This window comes from Nipponia nippon, unplaced genomic scaffold (assembly GCF_047370975.1).
Source record: "Nipponia nippon isolate SJK-2023a ecotype South Korea unplaced genomic scaffold, ASM4737097v1 scaffold_4, whole genome shotgun sequence".
In the NCBI taxonomy this organism is placed as follows: Eukaryota; Metazoa; Chordata; class Aves; order Pelecaniformes; family Threskiornithidae; genus Nipponia; species Nipponia nippon.
Window position 1 is genome coordinate 99,530,666 of NW_028262358.1, and position 18,450 is coordinate 99,549,115.

Genomic DNA, 18,450 nt, shown 5'->3' on the forward strand with positions numbered 1-18,450 from the left:
GGTTTCCCTTCCATTTCAAATGCAATAACACATGAGAAGACTGTGTCATATTACTGGAGAATTTTGTAGACAGGAACCAAAGGGGCCCCCTGGTCCCACTTCCAAGAGCTTTTGCAGCTTATTGAAGATCCATGTTAACATCTACATGCTATACCTTCCAGAAATGTTGACACTTGGCCACTCTGTGGACCTCTGTTGTCAGCTGTTGGCAGAGATGCCTAAACCGTAATTTAATGTGAAGCTTTGCAAGCAGATGCATTTGCATGTAAGAAATTCTGTTCAGTCATGCCTGGCTAACAAATGCAATTTATAAATAAGTGTGTTTGGATCTGTTGCTCTGCCTGGTACTTGTAAAAGGGGATTTGCAGCCAGCTTTCTGCCTCTGCTAGTTCTTATGTTAGTCCTGTGCATCAACTGGAGCAGCCAAAAAGATCATAGAATCATAGAATCGTCAAGGTTGGAAAAGACCCTTAAGATCATTGAGTCCAACCGTTAACCTAGCACTGCCAAGTTCATTTATACCATGTCTTCAAGCACCTTATCTATCCGTTCTTTAAATACCTCCAGGGATGGAGACTCAACCACTTCCCTGGGCAGCCTGTTCCAATGCTTGACCACCCTCTCAGTGAAGAAGTTTTTCCTAGTATCTAACCTAAACCTCCCCTGGCGCAGCTTGAGGCCATTTCCTCTCATTCTATCACTCGTTACCAGGGAGAAGAGACTGACCCCCACCTCACTACAACCTGCTTTCAGGTAGTTGTAGAGAGCAATAAGGTCTCCCCTCAGCCTCCTCTTCTCCAAACTAAACAACCCCAGCTCCCTCAGCTGCTACTCATAAGACATGTGCTCTAGACCCTTCACCAACTTCGTTGCCCTCCTCTGGGCACGCTCCAGCACCTCGATGTCCTTCTTGTAGTGAGGGGCCCAAAACTGAACACAGTATTCAAGGTGCAGCCGCACCAGTGCCGAGTACAGGGGCACTATCACCTCCCTGGTCCTGCTGGCCACACTATTCCTGATACAGGCCAGGATGCCATTGGCCCTCTTGGCCACCTGGGCACACTGCTGGCTCATGTTCAGGCAGCTGTCAACCAACACCCCCAGGTCCTTTTCTGCCAGACAGCTCTCCAGCCACTCCTCCCCCAGCCTGTAGCGTTACATGGGGTTGTTGTGACCCAAGTGCAGGACCCGGCACTTAGCCTTGTTGAATCTCATACAGTTGGCCCCGGCCCAACGATCCAGCCTGTCCAGGTCCCTCTGTAGGGCCTTCCTACCCTCCAGCAGATCGACACTTCCACCCAACTTGGTGTCGCCTGCAAACTTACTGAGGGTGCACTTGATCCCCTCATCCAGATCATCAATGAAGATGTTGAACAGGACTGGCCCCAGCACTGAGCCCTGGGGAACACCACTCGTGACCGGCCGCCAACTGGCTAGGCCTCCTCTACCCCAGCAGCATTCAACTACAGTTTGGAAAACACAGCACCTACAGAAATCAAGGCCTTTAGACTATGCCTAAATGTAATGCTGTGAGTCCGATGTCTGGTCATGATTTTTCACCTGTGCCAGCTGAAGAACTGGCTCTGAACATTAGTATTAGCAGAATGATTAAGGAGCAGAGGATGAGAGATAATACATGAGGAGGGAGTGGAAGTATGAAATCAGAACAGGAAAGGGTTGCCATCCCTAATTAGTTTCTGGAAAGGTCTAGGCACTTGACTGCTATTAGGGAAACATGGGTTTAAGGCTCCCTCTGATTTAAACTGATGATAGGAAAGTATCCTGACCATCAGACTATGCTGATGTGTCTGTCCATGGATGGTGACTTTTTCTTTGATTCTGACATAAAAAAACCTGTGCCTCAAAACCTTTCCCCCTTCAGAAATGAGAGTACCTATTTCCCTCCTGGAAAAAAAAAAACAAAACCAAAAACAACTAAAACCAAAGCCTCACACCAAAAAAAAACAGAAACAAACAAACTGACAAAGTTTGATTTCTTTCTGATAAAAACAAATTCTGCTTGCAAAAATTGCCAAGTATTTCTACATGAAAGGGACATTTTTAAAACCTCAGCATGTGCTGAGACCTTTTCCTTTCCATTCAACTTTTCAACTATGCACCTTCTTCAAGTCCAGCCACCAATGCAACATTATTCCTCTATACCAGAATTTGAGTCAGCAAGATTTACAAAAAGAAGGGAAAATGTCAGAGGCTGGAAAAAAATAGAAGCGTGGTAAGGGGTTCAGGTGAAAGGGAACAGCAAATACCAGTTGACAAGGAATATACCAATGTGCCTAGGAGATGATGAAGAACAGCATATATGCAGTCCTGAGCTGGAAAGAAATTGGTCAGCAAAGCAATAGTTTAGCATTATGCTAACATTGTCCAGAAAAGTTGCCTATATCAGTGAGATCCCCAGGTTAGAGTTCCCTCCTACAATTATGGCCTGTTAAATAAGAAGTGGCCCAGTGCTACTTTCTCTTGTGTGTCTACCCTTTCCAAAAATGGTTAATTTCCCATTGTTAAGAAATTTGTGTAGTTTGTCCTATTTTTTAAATTGGATACTTAAATTTTCCGTCCTTCTTATGGCCTTTTTGGAATTGTGTGTCTCCCTCTGCATGTACTGTACATGCAGTCAGTTGTGCAGCCAAAAAATCATGAGGCTAATTAAATTTTAACTGCACATAAATTAGATGAGATAACAGTAGTTGAATGCTTTCTGGTTTAAATTATACAAAATTCAGATTTACACAAGGTGTGCACATGGGGATGGCTTGGGAAACAATTATTCATACACCCCACCCTAATCCAAATGTAATCATCTCCCAGCCATACTGATTACACCATTCTAAAAAAAGCCCACTCTTTGGGTTGGGAAGTGATTGTTCCTTGGTACCCCTCCAAACTTTACTGACTCTTTTTTTTTTTTTTTTGCTTTTGTAACAAGAATAGGAGAAATCCTGGGCCAGTACCTCTCTCTGTCTTCTTTTTCTGAGACTGAACTTAGGCAGACAGATGATACAGATGCATATAAATACAAGACAGACTGCATTTAATGAATTATATAAACTTTCTTCTACTCTCTCGCTTCCCATCACCCTCAGAACAGACGCTGGAGTAGTGTCATGCAAGTCAGTGGATCAGCAGGTTCACTCGCACTGACTTCCAGTCTCACTCTTGAAAAGGCTGTGAGCATCGCTGTCATTCGGGGCTAGCAGAGCCATGGAGCTCCCAGCTGGGGTGGTAGGGGCTGGTGGGACCAGGAGTTATGGCAGGGTAAACATCTGCCTAGACGAGGCACAATCATTCTTTTCTCCAGTGCTTTGCTATTCATTTGTTAAACTGTTTTTAAATGTGTGTCTAAACCCTTACTAAACTGCTACTTCAGGATTTATTATTGCTCATTTCAAAAGACCTTCTCATGGTAACAGTTATGTAAAAATTGTTTCCTGATAGACTGTTCTCTGTTGTCTGGCAAAGGCTCTGGGCTTATATCACTGCAAGACATATGGGTCTAACAGATTTACAAAGACTTAACATACAAATGAAACCAATTACTGCTGAAGTCTTCGTCCATGCCTTAATAATCTCTTGCCCTCTCTGTTACAACTCCCTCTTTTCTGGACTCCCCAGTTTCCAAGTCTTTGGCATGTGCAGAATATTACATCCAACCTTCTTTCAAGTACAAAGAACTTGTATTTCCCCCATTTTCAGATATTTCCACTAGATCTTGTTCGTTCTGGGATGCTGTTCAAAACTCTTTTCCTTCCCTTTAACCTTTCATTGATATATTTCAGCCTAGTGAACATAAAGCCTTCTCTGCCTCAGCCCTTTCCCTAAACCTTCTGTCCAGCTGGCACCCACTTTATGAATTGATTTTGACTTCAGTGGAAGTAGAATTGGATCCACGGATACCTAGATAAGACCTTAAAATGCACTCATGCTGTCTGAGAACGCACATCTTACCATTTCATATGCTGAAAACAGTTTCAGTATGAGCCTTTGCCTGCACAGCCTTTGCTGTCTGCAACAGACTTTCCTCCACACTGAGACCCTGACGCAGGACAGCATTTTAGCCCATGCTGGGGTCTCAGTGAGATCCGGGACTTGAACCTGTGCTTCATGTTAAGCACTGTCCTCAGCAGAGATGGTACTGACAATATGTTTAAGTGTTTTCCTGAGCAGCCGCCTAACTCCAATTCTTTTCTAAATTTCACCTGAAAACCAACTTTCTGTCTTGGCCACTCCTCCTCATTTACCTCTCCATCTGCTATTATTGTATAACTCTGCCTGTACAACTGAAATCAGAGCAATGTTCTGGAGGTAGGCTGTGTTTTAAAGTTGCTAACCAAGGAAAACCTGCGACCGCAGCACTCTCTGAATTGCAAAGACATGTTTTGCACTGACATTGTCCTTGTACCTCTCTATTTGATGTATGAGCTATGTATTTATCTGTCTTTCAGGTTCATTTGATGTTCCCTGATCATGTACCAAAGCCATGCTGTGCACCAACAAAACTGAATGCAATCTCCGTGCTCTACTTTGATGACAGTTCCAATGTTATTTTAAAAAAATACAGGAATATGGTGGTGCGTTCATGTGGCTGCCACTAGAATAAAAAAAATAATCTAAAGCAGAGGGTTTTATTCAGAATTGTAATAAAGTCAAGATATGAGCTTTGCTGATGAAAAGGCAGTTCTAAATTTATTCCATTTCATGTCATCTCTCATTTAAATGTACAGTGTAATGTATATAGTAGCTTTTATTTATTTAAAAGTATATAGTTTCTTTTGTATGCGCAAAATTTCAAAACCATTTATTTTATGGGTCACCTTACTATGCAGTAGAATTTCACAAACTAATTTTTCAGTTGACCATACTGGAATCTATTTCATTCCATTTCGATATTTTAAAGCAAAGCCTTTGTATAGATTTTTTTAAAGCTAGAAACTCCAGAACTTCTGTAACTGCTTCATATTGTTAAAGGAACTAAAATATGTTTGGTCATATTGTGCCAATGAAAACTGTGGCGGGGTATTTATTTAGAAAAAGGCACAGAAAAAAAACTAAACAAAACTGCTTGGCTAAACATATTTTGTCTTTTAGAAGTTCTGCTCCATTAGAAAAAGTGAAATGTCGAACAGTGTTTAAGTAAATAAATAGTAGATAGAAAATAGAAGTGAAAAGATTGCACATAATTGTTATAACTATTTTCTTTAACAAGATGAGTGTAACTGGAGGAGTATGTTACTTCTTGGCTTATGGGCTGCAGAGTTTGCAAAAGGCTCAAAGCTTCGGGAATTCTGTGGAGACAGACTTGTGCCTCTATCTATGACTTTCCAAGTTAACACTAAAAATTGAACTACAACATTCTTACCTCAGATCGCATCAGTCTATTATCTATTACACTGCTCCAGCAAATGTTTTTATAATAACAGCACAAGGTAAAATCAAACAAAAAAACCACACAAGCCTTCCCATTACGTACACAAGTTACTATATACACAAAATATACAGAATACAGGGTATGGCAGGGCTTTGCTCCATTTAGGTCCCACTTTTGGATGTGTTTTCTGAGTGTGCGAGGGAAGGCACAGGGGATGCTACAGTTGTCACCTGTTTAATTGAAAATCTTGTCCCTGATGGTGGCTGTTTCCAGGCAAAGATGAAAAACACCTTTCATAACAACCCATTGGGTGATTCTCAGCCTACTTTCTGTCCCACCTGCTTTTCTGTCAGGTGGAAATTGGTTTAAATCACGCGATGTAAGATGGGATATCTTTTCCTTTTTTTTAGCATTAACTATCATAACTTTGAAAATTCTTAAATCCATATAAATAATTTTTAATCTCCCTAAATTTTTGGCCTCAAATGAAATCCTGTGGTTGTGAATTGCACAACTAATTACAGATTATCATTCTCACCACCACTACCCATATGCTTATTTTGAATTTACCACATTTAATGTCTTTGGACATTTGTTTTAGTTGGACCCCTTTGTTTTAGTGTTATGGAAATGGGAAATAGAAACTCTGTTTTCTCTATACTACATGGCTATTTATAATATATACTTTTATCATGAATTGCCTTGATTAAAAATGCTTCATTTAAACACTTCTCCAAGTGTTGTTAAAAAGTGAATAGGACATACCCGTTTCTCCTTAGACAGTCTATTCATGTAAACTCGACTTCTCTGGTTATTTAAAGCATATTTCAGAAAACTCAGATTATTACAGACTGATAAAATCAACATGTGTGTGTGACTGTGTGTATGCATGTGAATGTGCCACTGTCTTTTTGCAGGAACTAATTTATTTTATCTTGCTATTGGAGTAATACATAAATCCTTTTTATGCATACACTCTGCTTTTTTGAAAAATTAACAGTTCTGATTTCAGTCTTAGGAGCTCTTTCCCCTTAATACAACAGTTCCATTTTACACTTTCATCTCTATTTTATACTGACATTACCTACATATCTATGCTTAGTTGCAGTTCATGCACAAGGATGTATAGCAAAATATAATGTCTCCAACTGAATTACCATTTTGGAACAGTTAAATTCCTGGGTTGTCTTCAGAAAATTTACTGGTTTCTGTATAAATTGGGTAGGTGGGTATGTTTTTTTTAACTCAATTTATTCTAAATGGAATTTGATGGAAACTAAATTTTGGGTACATTAAGTAATATATTTTTAAATAATGGTGTACCATTTTGAGAATAAGAAACTGAAGATTATTGTTATATTATTCTTTAAAATATGCTGTTGGAATATATTTCTATATTTTGAGACATAATAAACCTGTAATACTATTTTCTTCTGCTGTGATTTTGCTTCTGAGACACATGACAAAATTACACTGGCTTCATATATTCTCTTAAAGGTAAAAGCAAGAGATCACCAATAGTTATGGATAGGTTTTGCTGCAGTTCATTTTTAATAGAGACATTTTGTGAAATTACTTTTATTTTACTGCTTCTTAAGTTACAGCTGGTGAACCATCTACACTATTAATAAAAATCATACCTCCAAATCATACCTCCAAATGTTAATACTCCACTCAAAATATACTAGAAAGTAGAAATAGTTCAAAAAAAAACTCCATAAAACCCTAACTTGTCATTCCTGTTTGAAAGGAAGGATAGTGGCACCAGACCCTCTGCATGCTCTGGGTAAGTGAATATATGTGTGTTTTCATGTAAAATTGCTCAGGTGAGCCCTTGTCCAGTAGTACCTAATACAGGGCTTTTTGTTCTTTTGCTAGGTCCTATCAAATACCTGTTCTTTTATATATATTTATAAATAATATACACACACACATATATATAATATAATGTGTATGTAATGACATTAAATTATATTAAATATATACCCACACATATAGCTATATCTATTTCTATAGTTATGAAGACCATTCCATTATTGTTTAGGACATGACAGCTTTTTTCTTTTTAAAGTTGTTTAAGCTTTCTGTATCCTTAACAACTGGAAAGTCTAAAGGACTAAAACCCAGAAAAAGAGAAGCAGCTCTGTACAGAATTAATGTTACTTTATGGGTCAGAGCTTCTTAGTCTTTAACTTACTCATAATGTTAACACCATTGCTACACATTTTGGGTCAAAATCAAATGTTTACAGGATGTTACTAGTGAGCACTTCAGTGGCTTAGGACTATTCACCCAGTGGAAGGCAGAGTTAAGAAGTGAATAGTATTGCAGCAGTGATTTCATCTCCCTTTAAAAGCACATCGTTCTCTGACTGTGATTTTGATGTCCAAGACAAGGTGAGCTCTGACTGACTGAAGTGTGGAGCATTTCTAAGTTCTCTGATATGCTAAGCCGTGAACCCACATAACAGTCTTCCCTCAGTTAGACCACCTAATGGGCATCATTCCTTTATCATGATGCCCATTTTGCACAAAGTACTTATAGGGTCAAGCTTTTCTGATTTTTGCCAAAAAAAATTAGTTAGGGAGCAGGGGTGGGAGACATTTGCTGATAGTCAAAAACATGCTTGTTCAGATTGCATTAGCCCTTTTTTTGATACAAGATCAAGCTAAAAACTAAATTCCTATAAAGCTGGCTGGTAGCTGACAACATAACAATACATCCAATCAGTACAAAACTCATCTAGAGATATCTCACGTAAACATTGGCACGGATGTCTTCAAACAAAAAGGATGATCATTCCTTGTTCTGTTGTGTATCCATTTGAAGGGTGTCTGAAGGGACATCTGACTGACACGTCCTTTACAACTCCATGACTCTTCCTTCTGCAGTGGCCTGTTTAGGCTTTTAGGTTAATATGCATTTGTGTTGAGTCATTGGGTAGGTAATATAAATGGAGCCATATGAGGAGCTCAGGTATCTTCAGCAATAAGAAACCAGTCCTTTATAGGTCCACAGGACTGCACAGCTGTTTATTTTTCATGTTGGTACCTATAGGACTATAAAACAGTATTTAGTCTTTATATTACGATAGAAGTCAAATGTCAGAAAATTTGGGGCCTCATTTTATTAAATACTATATACATGAGTGCTGTGAGTTACATCTATACTGTAGACACTGGAACTGAGACTTTCTTTAGGGACAACATAGAGAAATTGCACTTGTCAATTGCAATTCACCTATTTCTCTCCAAAAACTATGAAGTGGGTTTAGGACAATGGCTCTGTTATAGACCTTGTCTGAGCAACTGTAGCAAATTACAATCCCTGATACCTTTAAAATAATGTTACATTGTTGAAAAAGTTTAACTGGGATGTTTAATTGGGTGGCGGACCTTTGAGAAAACTTTTGTTGTTGTGATGGGATGTCAGACAATTCCATTTTGAAATATAATTTTCTCTACCTTTTACTTGGAAAAGGTTGTATTGCTGACTGCATATTTCTTCTGCTTTGCTTTTGTTTGTTTGTTTTTTTGGGTTTTTTTTTGTCAGCTCCTCTTTTGAAACAGTTTCATAGTAAATTGACTTTGACTCAAACATGGTTAAAAAAAGGGTTTAGGCCTGTATTCATAAGATTCTGAATTGTTTCAGCAATAAGCAAAGGATTTTAATCACCAGAACTTTCAAATTATGTTCTTTGCAATCTCTACCAACTTTTGTGCTCACACATTCAGCTGTGCATAGGGAGAATCTGACATGTGGTGCCTGAATGACGAACAAGCCACATGTGAATTATACAGCATTATCTTTTACTATCTCATCTGCAGTCACAGAACTTGCAAACTGTGATTTACAATGTGTTACTGAATTCTTACTCACATGGCTTAAGCAAGAGCTTGATTAAAAACAAAAGAAAACTAAACTAAAAAATCCAAGACAAAACAGCAAGAGGAGGTTTTCTTGCCATCTTAATTCAAATAAATCAGCACCAAAACGTGGTACATGGGGATTGGGAATCTCATGTGAATTAAATGGGTCTTTTGTATTCTGTTTTCCATATTTACAACACATGACACCGACACTTCTCCCGACTGCTTTATTTCCAGCTAAATACTTTCTGTTCTGTTCCTGCACTTTTTTGCTTCCAGATGGGCGCCATCAATTATTGTTATTAATATGAATGAAGATATTTTCATTGCTTTAGCAGATGTTAATGCTTTACAAAAGAAGTATGTGTTATTAGTATTGCTACTTTACAGGTACAGAAAGGTGGAGAGACTTGCGTAAGATAAGAGCAGATGAGAGGCAGTATAGGGGAGACAACCAGATCTCCAGTGTCCCAGTGCTCTAACCCCTATCACACACTCTTGGTGGAGTGATGCATACACTTGACACTCCTGTCCTTGCAGCTTATAACTTCTATGGATGACAGGCAATCTTAGGGGTTACCTGGACCTATACTTTGCATTTACCAAGTACTTTTCTAGTTTCATGATTTTTTTGTGGAAATCTGAGCAGGACTGATAAAACTGGGGCATGTGCAGGGTGCAGACCACATCTTTCCTATGTGGGGGTGGTTATATTTTAAAGCTACTTCTACAGAACCAACCAAAATGTGCTTGAAGGAGATTTTGGAGCACCTTTTCAACAGCATTGTAAATCTGCACCAGTAGAGTTGAAGGCATATCCCTCCCTTTTCTTCCTTATATTTTCCTCCTGCTCAGTGGAAAGTTCAGCAATGCATTAAGACTGAGACTGTGTTAATATCTGTGTAGCAGGGGATCTCAGGGCAGATGTTGGCTGGAGATATGAGAGCAACATATTTTCTAGGGAACAGCGCTCTCAGAGAATATTATTGAAGCAGAGATGTGGGAGCAGAATCTTCTCTGTATAACTTGTCCTGGTCTCTTCTGGGTCTCCAACTGACTTGTGAGCAGAAACATTTGTAAAAATGAGAAAGATCTTTAATTAAATTGTGAGGAGAAAACTTGGAAGGGGCTCTTTCTGGCGTCTCTGCCCCTCATAATTCCTTCCACAAAGGAGAAATCCAGGCTCAAACCTGGAGCTACTCAACTGCACAGAGGCCAAAAGTTGGACAAGACGTGGTGGAGAAACATGGCACATATATCAACTCCCCTAAACTGATCTAATTGGAAAACAAAGCTTTTCATGCTTGATTATTTTCTTGGTTGTTGAGCAGTCTCATATTAACTTGCCGCAAGAAAGTGTGTTCCCTTTTACTCAGGCCAATTATACATACACCACTGGGATTCCTTTTCAAAATTAGTGTTTCTCCCTTAACCTCTGCAATGGCTCTTTTCAGCCTTCTCTGCATGTTATCTGTTTTATTATTCGAGACTAACAGCTCCCACAGGGAATGCTCTTTCCTAGGCCGTGCTGCAGGGATGGAACAAAGACAAGACCTGCCAAGTCAGTTACTTGTTTCACTGGGATGTGAATCTTTGAGAAATCTTTTTGCTCACTTTTTCTTTCTTTTTCACATGCATTTGGTATTTTCTTGGTTTGCTATCTTGGTATGAATTCTTGTGGATAAAGATATGTAGGTAAGTGCATACAGTTCCATGAAACCTTCCCGTGAGAAGTATTTGCGTATTTAGCAAGAAACAAAACATAACTGGTTTTCTCTTTAAAAATAGAATTGATATAGCTAGTAAAAAACTTAGATTTTATGTTTTGAAATCTATTAATTTAGATAAAATTCAAGAGTTGCTAATTAGCAGGACCTACATTGCTCACCTCAGGACATATATCCAAGGACCAGATTTTTATTCTCAGATACATTGGTGCAAATACAAAATCTATCAAAATTAGCAGTGCCCTTGAAATACTTGTAAACATATTTCTAATTCTTTCTGTTTATCTGTATTGGACAGTGAGGTAACGAGAACATTATTCATGCCAGAATACAATTAACTGCTTAATTCTCAAATTTCTTTGCCTAATAACCAAGTCCTTATGCTTTTACTCTTTCCTCTCACCCATCTACAACAAAAAAATGGCTGAAGGTCATGACTTAAAGTTCTGGGGAAAGAATTTCATGCTTCAGAACTGAACTGAATGTGGAAATTCCCAAACTTGAATTAGAAGTTTCAAAAAAGATCATGAAAACAGTTCTAAAAAAATTTTAAAAAAGGTCATTGCTGATCTGCAGAGCCCAAACCAGTGCCATGGAAGAAGTGGCCACGGGGGCAGGGGAGCCCGAGCTGTGTCCATACCTCGCAGAAGCCCCGTCAGCCTGGCAGGGGCTGTGGCCACGGGGCACCGACATACCCTGACGAGGAGCCAGCAGCCCCAGGGACTGCGAGTTCCCACATTCGTGGAAAGGAGCCTGGAAGCTGCAGGGTTCCATTCTCTGACACAGTCCAGACATGAGGGCTATCCGGGAGCTCTGCGTCTTCGTGTCCAAGGCAGGCAAACAGGAGAGGCGTCTCGTAGAACGGTGCACAGTAGAGCCCGCTGAAAATGCCTGCATTTAATCAGAAAAGTGCTTAAAGATATGGCTCTATTTCAACAGCAGAAAAGTATTCACTGTGAAATTCCCACACTGGCTAAAATTTCTCCTGACATTTCTGAGTGAAGCCTCACTGACATTTTCACAGAGGTTTGCTCTTTTTTGACAGGAAAGAATTTGACCCTTCTCTTCAATCACGTTACACCCCATTTCCACTGACTGTCTCTAAGTCTTTTACCATTCTCTTAGTTTTTCCCATGATGTAAAAACACACTGCAGTAGAAGCAGTACTGTTCCTCTGGATTTATAACTAAGTAGCATTGCAAAATGCTTCCTACAATGTTTTCCTCTCACTCCTCTGAATCTTTCCCCTTAACTGACCTCTGCTGTTGAAAAAGCTGTTAGAAATAAGCCAAATAATAATTGTCAAGGCAGGAATCAGGTGACACATATGTATTTACATTTTTTCAATTACGTAACTAAATGTAATACACAGCTATTATATCCCTCTTCTTTCTGTCATGAGTTACAAGGCACTGCCCTGACTCCAAGCACTACGGCCCATCAGCCTTCCAGGAGAGCAGTCTGCTTGAGCATTCAAGCAATGTCAGGCTAATCGAGCTGTTTCAGCTTACAAATGTGATTTTTGCATTTTTTTAAAACAGATTGCTCCACTAGAAGTTTAGTCAATTCAATAACATCCTTCAGAAGGGTACTGAAGTGTAGCCGGGAATGGTAACCTCTTCCACTAATATACCTGGATCATGATGAGGACACCTGTTCTCAGCTGGATTTTCATTATGCAAATGTACATTCTTTATATTCTAGGTATTACAAATGACACTATGGTTTTTCTACCAAGGAATAGAGCTCTGTCAGACAGTAACACCCATCTGTGGTGTTTTCTGCTTAATGGTTCTGCCTTTTTCTCTATAATCTAGTTTCCACGATTGCCCAAAGCCTGCAGAATCCATCTCACTCATCATATCAATTACTGCAATTAGCTTTCCTGTGGACTACTCTAATTTCATGCATTTCTAATCACCGATTTGCTATGTGGGTAATTACCGCACTCATTTACATGCAAGCAGATGTTTTGGTAATTATATTCTTGTTTGCTCATTTTCCCACTAATATCAGCTTTTTCTCCTTCACAGTCACACTTTAATCTTTTTACATTGCAGAAAATTTAGTATTCTGTTTATGAAAAGTTGGGCAACCTCCATTCTTTCCCTTAGAAAGAAAAAAGGAAGTGTTTCTAAGGCTAATTCTATGTGACACAGAACAGCAGTTCTATGTAGATACTTGAGCTAATCCTGCTCCAGAAGCAGAGCAATTGTATTACTGCATATTTCCAGGTTGTTTGTTTGCAATACCAGCAGCAATTCAGTCAGAACCCATATACTTGACATGGAAGTTCACTATATGGTGCAGAAATACATAAAAATGTTGTTGATCATTCGAGGGTCTCTGAAGTGAGCTGGTAAGATCCAAATGAGTTTGCAAAAGTTTGTGAATGGCAATTTAAAGTGTATGTTTTTCTGTGCATTTCCCCTTTGAGGTGAACAATGCAAGCAAGCCAAGGTGTGGAATCAAATGGTCTTTCAGTGAGTACATTTCTGTAGGGTGTATTAAATGAGATGCTGAGCATCAACTCACATTGAAATCAACTTTCAAATTAACATTTGGGGTTTACTTTCTCTTAGGCCTGTCTTGTGTGCTTTGGTTTCATGTAGAGCTCCAGTTGCCTTAGAAGTTCTGTTATAATAGCACCATCTTCTGACTAATGTCCTGTCAGGAGTGCTTCTGAGCTTTTTTATCTTTGGTTCATTGCATCTCTGAGGGTCCTAATTTTGCAAAGAGGTGACTGCTCCCCTGCTTCATACATTGCTCCAAAGATGCAGTAAAGTGGTTAACCATGCTAGATCCTGAGCAGTACAATTATCTGTGCAGAACTGAGAATTCCTTAACTTTGGCAGCCTGATATTGAAATACACACATTTCCAATGAAAATGCTGAGAGAATGAAATGAAAATAGAAAATGTTCCACAGACATTTTTATGCTGGTTCAGTTTTGTATGAGTAAGAGCCACTGACAGCACTTGTCTTCTCAACCTCTTCCAAGGTCAGGATTGTATGGTAGATATTTTCAAGAGTATAAATTACAGTATAAATACAGTCCAGCTAGTAAAGTTTTAACCTTATTTAACCTTTGCTTTGTTATGCACAAAGATGTAGATCTTCAAATCAATAAAAATGGTTGGAGCTCTTTTCCCAGAGGAGTCCCTTCATTTGTATAATTTTCATATCGTATCTACTTTAACTCTCGGCTATGCTCTAGTACAGATGGATCCTTTCTTCCCATTTTTGCCTGGACAGTAAAGCAAAAACAGGAGTGATGGGCAGCTGACTATCAAACCTATTTAGTCAATTAATTTTGGAAAGGCTGTGGATTGATGTTTGAAGTCACATATCCAGTTCATTTCATATAAATTATTAAAATTTAAGGTACAGTTTCAGGGGCATAAAAAGGCAGTTGTGTGCTTTATTTGCATGAGAGAAAGAGAAGGGCTCAAAAGTTCTGGATTGTTTCCCTGCTTCTGCCACTGATTCACTATGAAGCTTTGGAAAACGAATATTCCATATCTATGTGTATTTGTGATGCATTTATAAAGGACAAGTGAAATGAATTAGGTTTTGTGAGACATTTTTGTATGCAAATCTGTTGGGCAGAGCGGAAACAGTGCTATTTTTGGCCTTAGGTGTTGTTGGTTTGTTTCCTAATTCTAATCTACCATACACTTCTTTTTGTGACAGGCCAAAATTTTCAAAGGTATGTTCACCTTATTCAGTTCTCATTTATAATACAGTAATAAATGCATTTATCAATATCACAGAGGATAAATAAGAGGATAAATACCTTAATAATAATGAGGGACTCAGATACATCAGTGGTCATTACGTGCAGTTATGTTATTTGCATATATGCACCATCTGATATATTTCCTCATTAGAAAATTATACCTGTTACTCATCTGGAATCTTCTTTTTCCAATTTTTATTTTAATGTGCTCACTCGAAATCAAGGTTATAGTTTGTTCCATCCTAAAATCTCCTTTAGTTATTACCAAATTTCTACATATTGTAAAAAAGTCAGAGAAACATAATGTTCAGAGCTGATGGCTCACTGGAACTGAGAGGAATTTTCTCTAACTAGTGACATATTGGGATGACTCATTGCATTGCAGCACTCTTTACAGAGGTGTACATGCTAATGCAAGGTGCAAGGCAGTAGAGAACTGAAATAAATGCCTAAATATACTTTGCAGTTGTGTTGATCTTTATTTACCTAATGACATTGACCTATGAGTGAATAAGCCAGAGAGAAGTACAGGTAGTTATAGTAATATTCTTTACTGTATAGCTCATTAGGATATTTATTGAGTGTCACTAGAAACTGAAGGGTTTGAGGTTTATGCACATTCAGTGCCATCTACAATTTTTCACTTTGGAAGCATATCTCCGAAATCATGGTGAACTTGCTGGATCAGAACATTCACTGTTACCATTCCTCCATTTATTTTCAGACCAAAAAAAGGTAGATGTAACCATACACATCATCTGAAAGGTCATGAGAAAGAGAAGAACTATCTTAAAATAGCCTGGAGCAAGAAGACTCTGCATTCAATTAAAATACTGGTGAGGTGATATCCCCAAATGGGTTTAGTTCTTGTTTTGATTTCTAGCTATACATATTTGTTTCATCTCCTGCACAACAAATGGTACACTCAGAACATCCTGAGGGACCAAAAGCCCTTAAGGGAGAACATAGATGCCCTGAGAAACATTTTTGTCATAATTTTTTTCTTAACTTTCCAGCCTCTAACCCTGTTTATGCTGGTGAGCCGTAATGTGTATTCAATACATCTACATTAGGGATTCTTTCATGCATATCCCCTCAATATCTAAGCACTTGAAGTGCAACCCCACCACCACCATCAAGGTCTCCAATCTGCACCTCCATCTGTTGCACTAGCACACCATAGGTCATTTTCTTGTTGAACTGGTGATCAAAAATTGTCACCTTCCATACTAAGGCTTGTTTGAACAGTTACTTGTCTGACCAGTCTCTTCTTGTTTCTTAGCACATCTCTCCTCATGCTAGCTGTTAAGATGCTAACCTTGCAGGCAACCTTGTTCCTTGTGCCTGCTTTTCATATGAATATCTCTGTACCTTTTGTAATCACTGTTCTCCATGACCTGATCCACAAATCCACCTCCCATTTCCTTCAAATTGGTCTTCAAGCTAAGCTCTGTAGAGAGAAAAGGTAAGGCAAAACAGGTGGGTTTTGGGCAGTACAAAGTTCAAGAGAGGATGAAGTTGAGGAAACGCAACATCATCTCTTATTATACACAGACTGGCAATGCAGATGTCCATTTCGCTGCAGTACCATCTGTTCTTTTAGATCAGTGTGCTATAAAATACCACAGAATATTTATGAAAGCCTATTTCTGTATTTATGTTACTTTAAGCCATGAGACTTGGTACAAGTTCTAAATCATGATCATTCTCCCTTCACTGATTTTACCCTTCCCAGAATCACCATTTGCTCTGCCGTCTTTCATTTTCCTCTTCACATGCTGTTGTTGCAAAATGGTTTTAGATATCTATTCGTTAGTATATGTTCTCATTATTTGCATATCAGTGTGTCTTTCAATGTGATGTCTATTGTTCTCGTGCTTTATTTGCATGTATAAATAAAGAAAATGTCTCCTGTTGGGATAAAGATTGGCCTTTGAAAAGCATGTTAGCCCTTTTTTCACTCGATCTATTTCAAATAAGCAATGTGCTGCTGAGTGCAACAAATTGGTTTATGGACTCAGCATATCACCAGAAAGGCCAGAACACAATGTGATGGTCCGAAGCTCTACATTTTGCTTTCCGCTTTCTGAATTCCCTGGAAGAGAGGTAAAAATCAGATGGAAAAAGCCAGGTCTCTCTGGATGACACATCTGTGCTTGGCTGATTTGTGGCTCCTCCCAGACAGTGTGTGCAGCACAGTGTATTCAAGAGTGCAAGACTTCTCCCTGAAGGACTGCACATGTAGCGCATGGTTTAGGGCTCTCCTGTCCTCCTTCAGACAAGTTCTGCTCTTATTTTGGGATTATTGAGCACAGGCGTTCTGTCCACATGTTTCAGTTCCAATTCATATTGTCAAAAGGCAGCACTGTCTTTGCATGAAAATAATAGTGCTTGGGTTTTATTTTGTTACTACCATATATTACATTGCTTTGAGATGCAGTGCATAAGACTCAAAGCTTTGGTCCTTGGGCTAGATCTGCAGCTGGTGCATTTTGGAGCAGCTTTATTATATATGACTGATATCACCTGGAGATTTGGCACTCTCATCTCACTGCAGCAGTGAAAAATGAAGCTTTCGCATGTCACAGCACACTATGACAGTGCTGTGCACACAGAAAGGAAACCTGGATCTGGAATTTGTCCAACAACCAGCATATATCTCAATGGCAAATAATGGAAAGATGCAAAAAGCCCAGATTTTAGACCCATGGGTTGTACTGGCAATTGAAAAGTCTAGAATCATAGAATCATTTAGGTTGGAGAAAACCTTTAAGATCATTGAGTCTAACTGTTAACCTAGCACTGCCAAGTTCACCACTAAACCATGTCCCTAAGCACCACGTCTACATGTCTTTTAAATACCTCCAGGGATGGGGACTCAACCACTTCCCTGGGCAGCCTCGTCCAGTGCCTGACTACCCTTTCAGTGAAGAAATTTTTCCTAATATCCACCCTAAACCTCCCCTGCTGCAACCTGTGACAATCATAATGATAGTCAGTCTTCCAAGAAAGCTCTAGCTGAGTACTACATAATATAGTACTTAGTACTACACTGCACTTGGAGTCAGGAGTCACTTCTAAAACACAGAAGTTATTACAGCATTTATGATTATCCTTGAATGGTTTGGAAATATAATGGCTAAAATTCTCAAAGATACCTAGGCAAATTAGGGACTTCATCACATTTTCAAAAGTAGCTTTGATACCAGGAGTTAGAAATCTCAAACTGCTCTAGGAAACCAAATGCTGTTTAACTGCTACTAAAACATCCAAATGTAAATTCAGAAAAATGTTAACTGAGGCATCATTGAGTCCTCAAGTTGCCTAAAGTCTAATTTCTTCCAGTGAAGTTCCCTAAAAGTGCTTAAATACCTCCCCTTGAGAGCTCTAGAACTGGCTACACTTGCTGAGTAGCTAGACACCTTATGCTTACAGCAAAGCCCAGGCAATCCCTACCTGTTTCCTTGGCTGGTTCAACAGGCTGGTGTGTAAGCATAACCTGACTTAACTATTGGGTGCCAAGGTCCCACCCTTTACCAGAGTCCCAACCTCTCCTTTTCAGAGTTTGTTTGGCCCTCTCTGTGCTGAGTCATTTCAGTATGCAAATCCAACAGAAAATGGATGTGAAAAAAGGCAGTTTTTTCCTTAGCATGCTGACTGGGCTCAGTGCAATGCTGATCAAATGCTCAAGTCAGTGTAGTAAAAAGGGTGGGAGCAAAGGGTGGGCAG

At 39.1% G+C, this 18,450-nt stretch overlaps 1 protein-coding gene across 2 annotated transcripts in view; it reads left to right on the plus strand.

The window, feature by feature from the left end:
- The window catches only part of BMP5 (bone morphogenetic protein 5), a 62,970-nt gene extending 56,255 nt beyond the window's left edge, over positions 1-6,715 (plus strand). For both annotated transcript variants that reach the window (XM_009474381.2, XM_087774900.1), the window contains one exon: positions 4,464-6,715. In XM_009474381.2, coding sequence (XP_009472656.1) covers positions 4,464-4,613 — 150 coding nt within the window. In that variant the 3' untranslated portion in view covers positions 4,614-6,715. The remainder of the gene's footprint in view (positions 1-4,463) is intronic.
- The last annotated feature ends 11,735 nt before the right edge of the window (positions 6,716-18,450 follow it).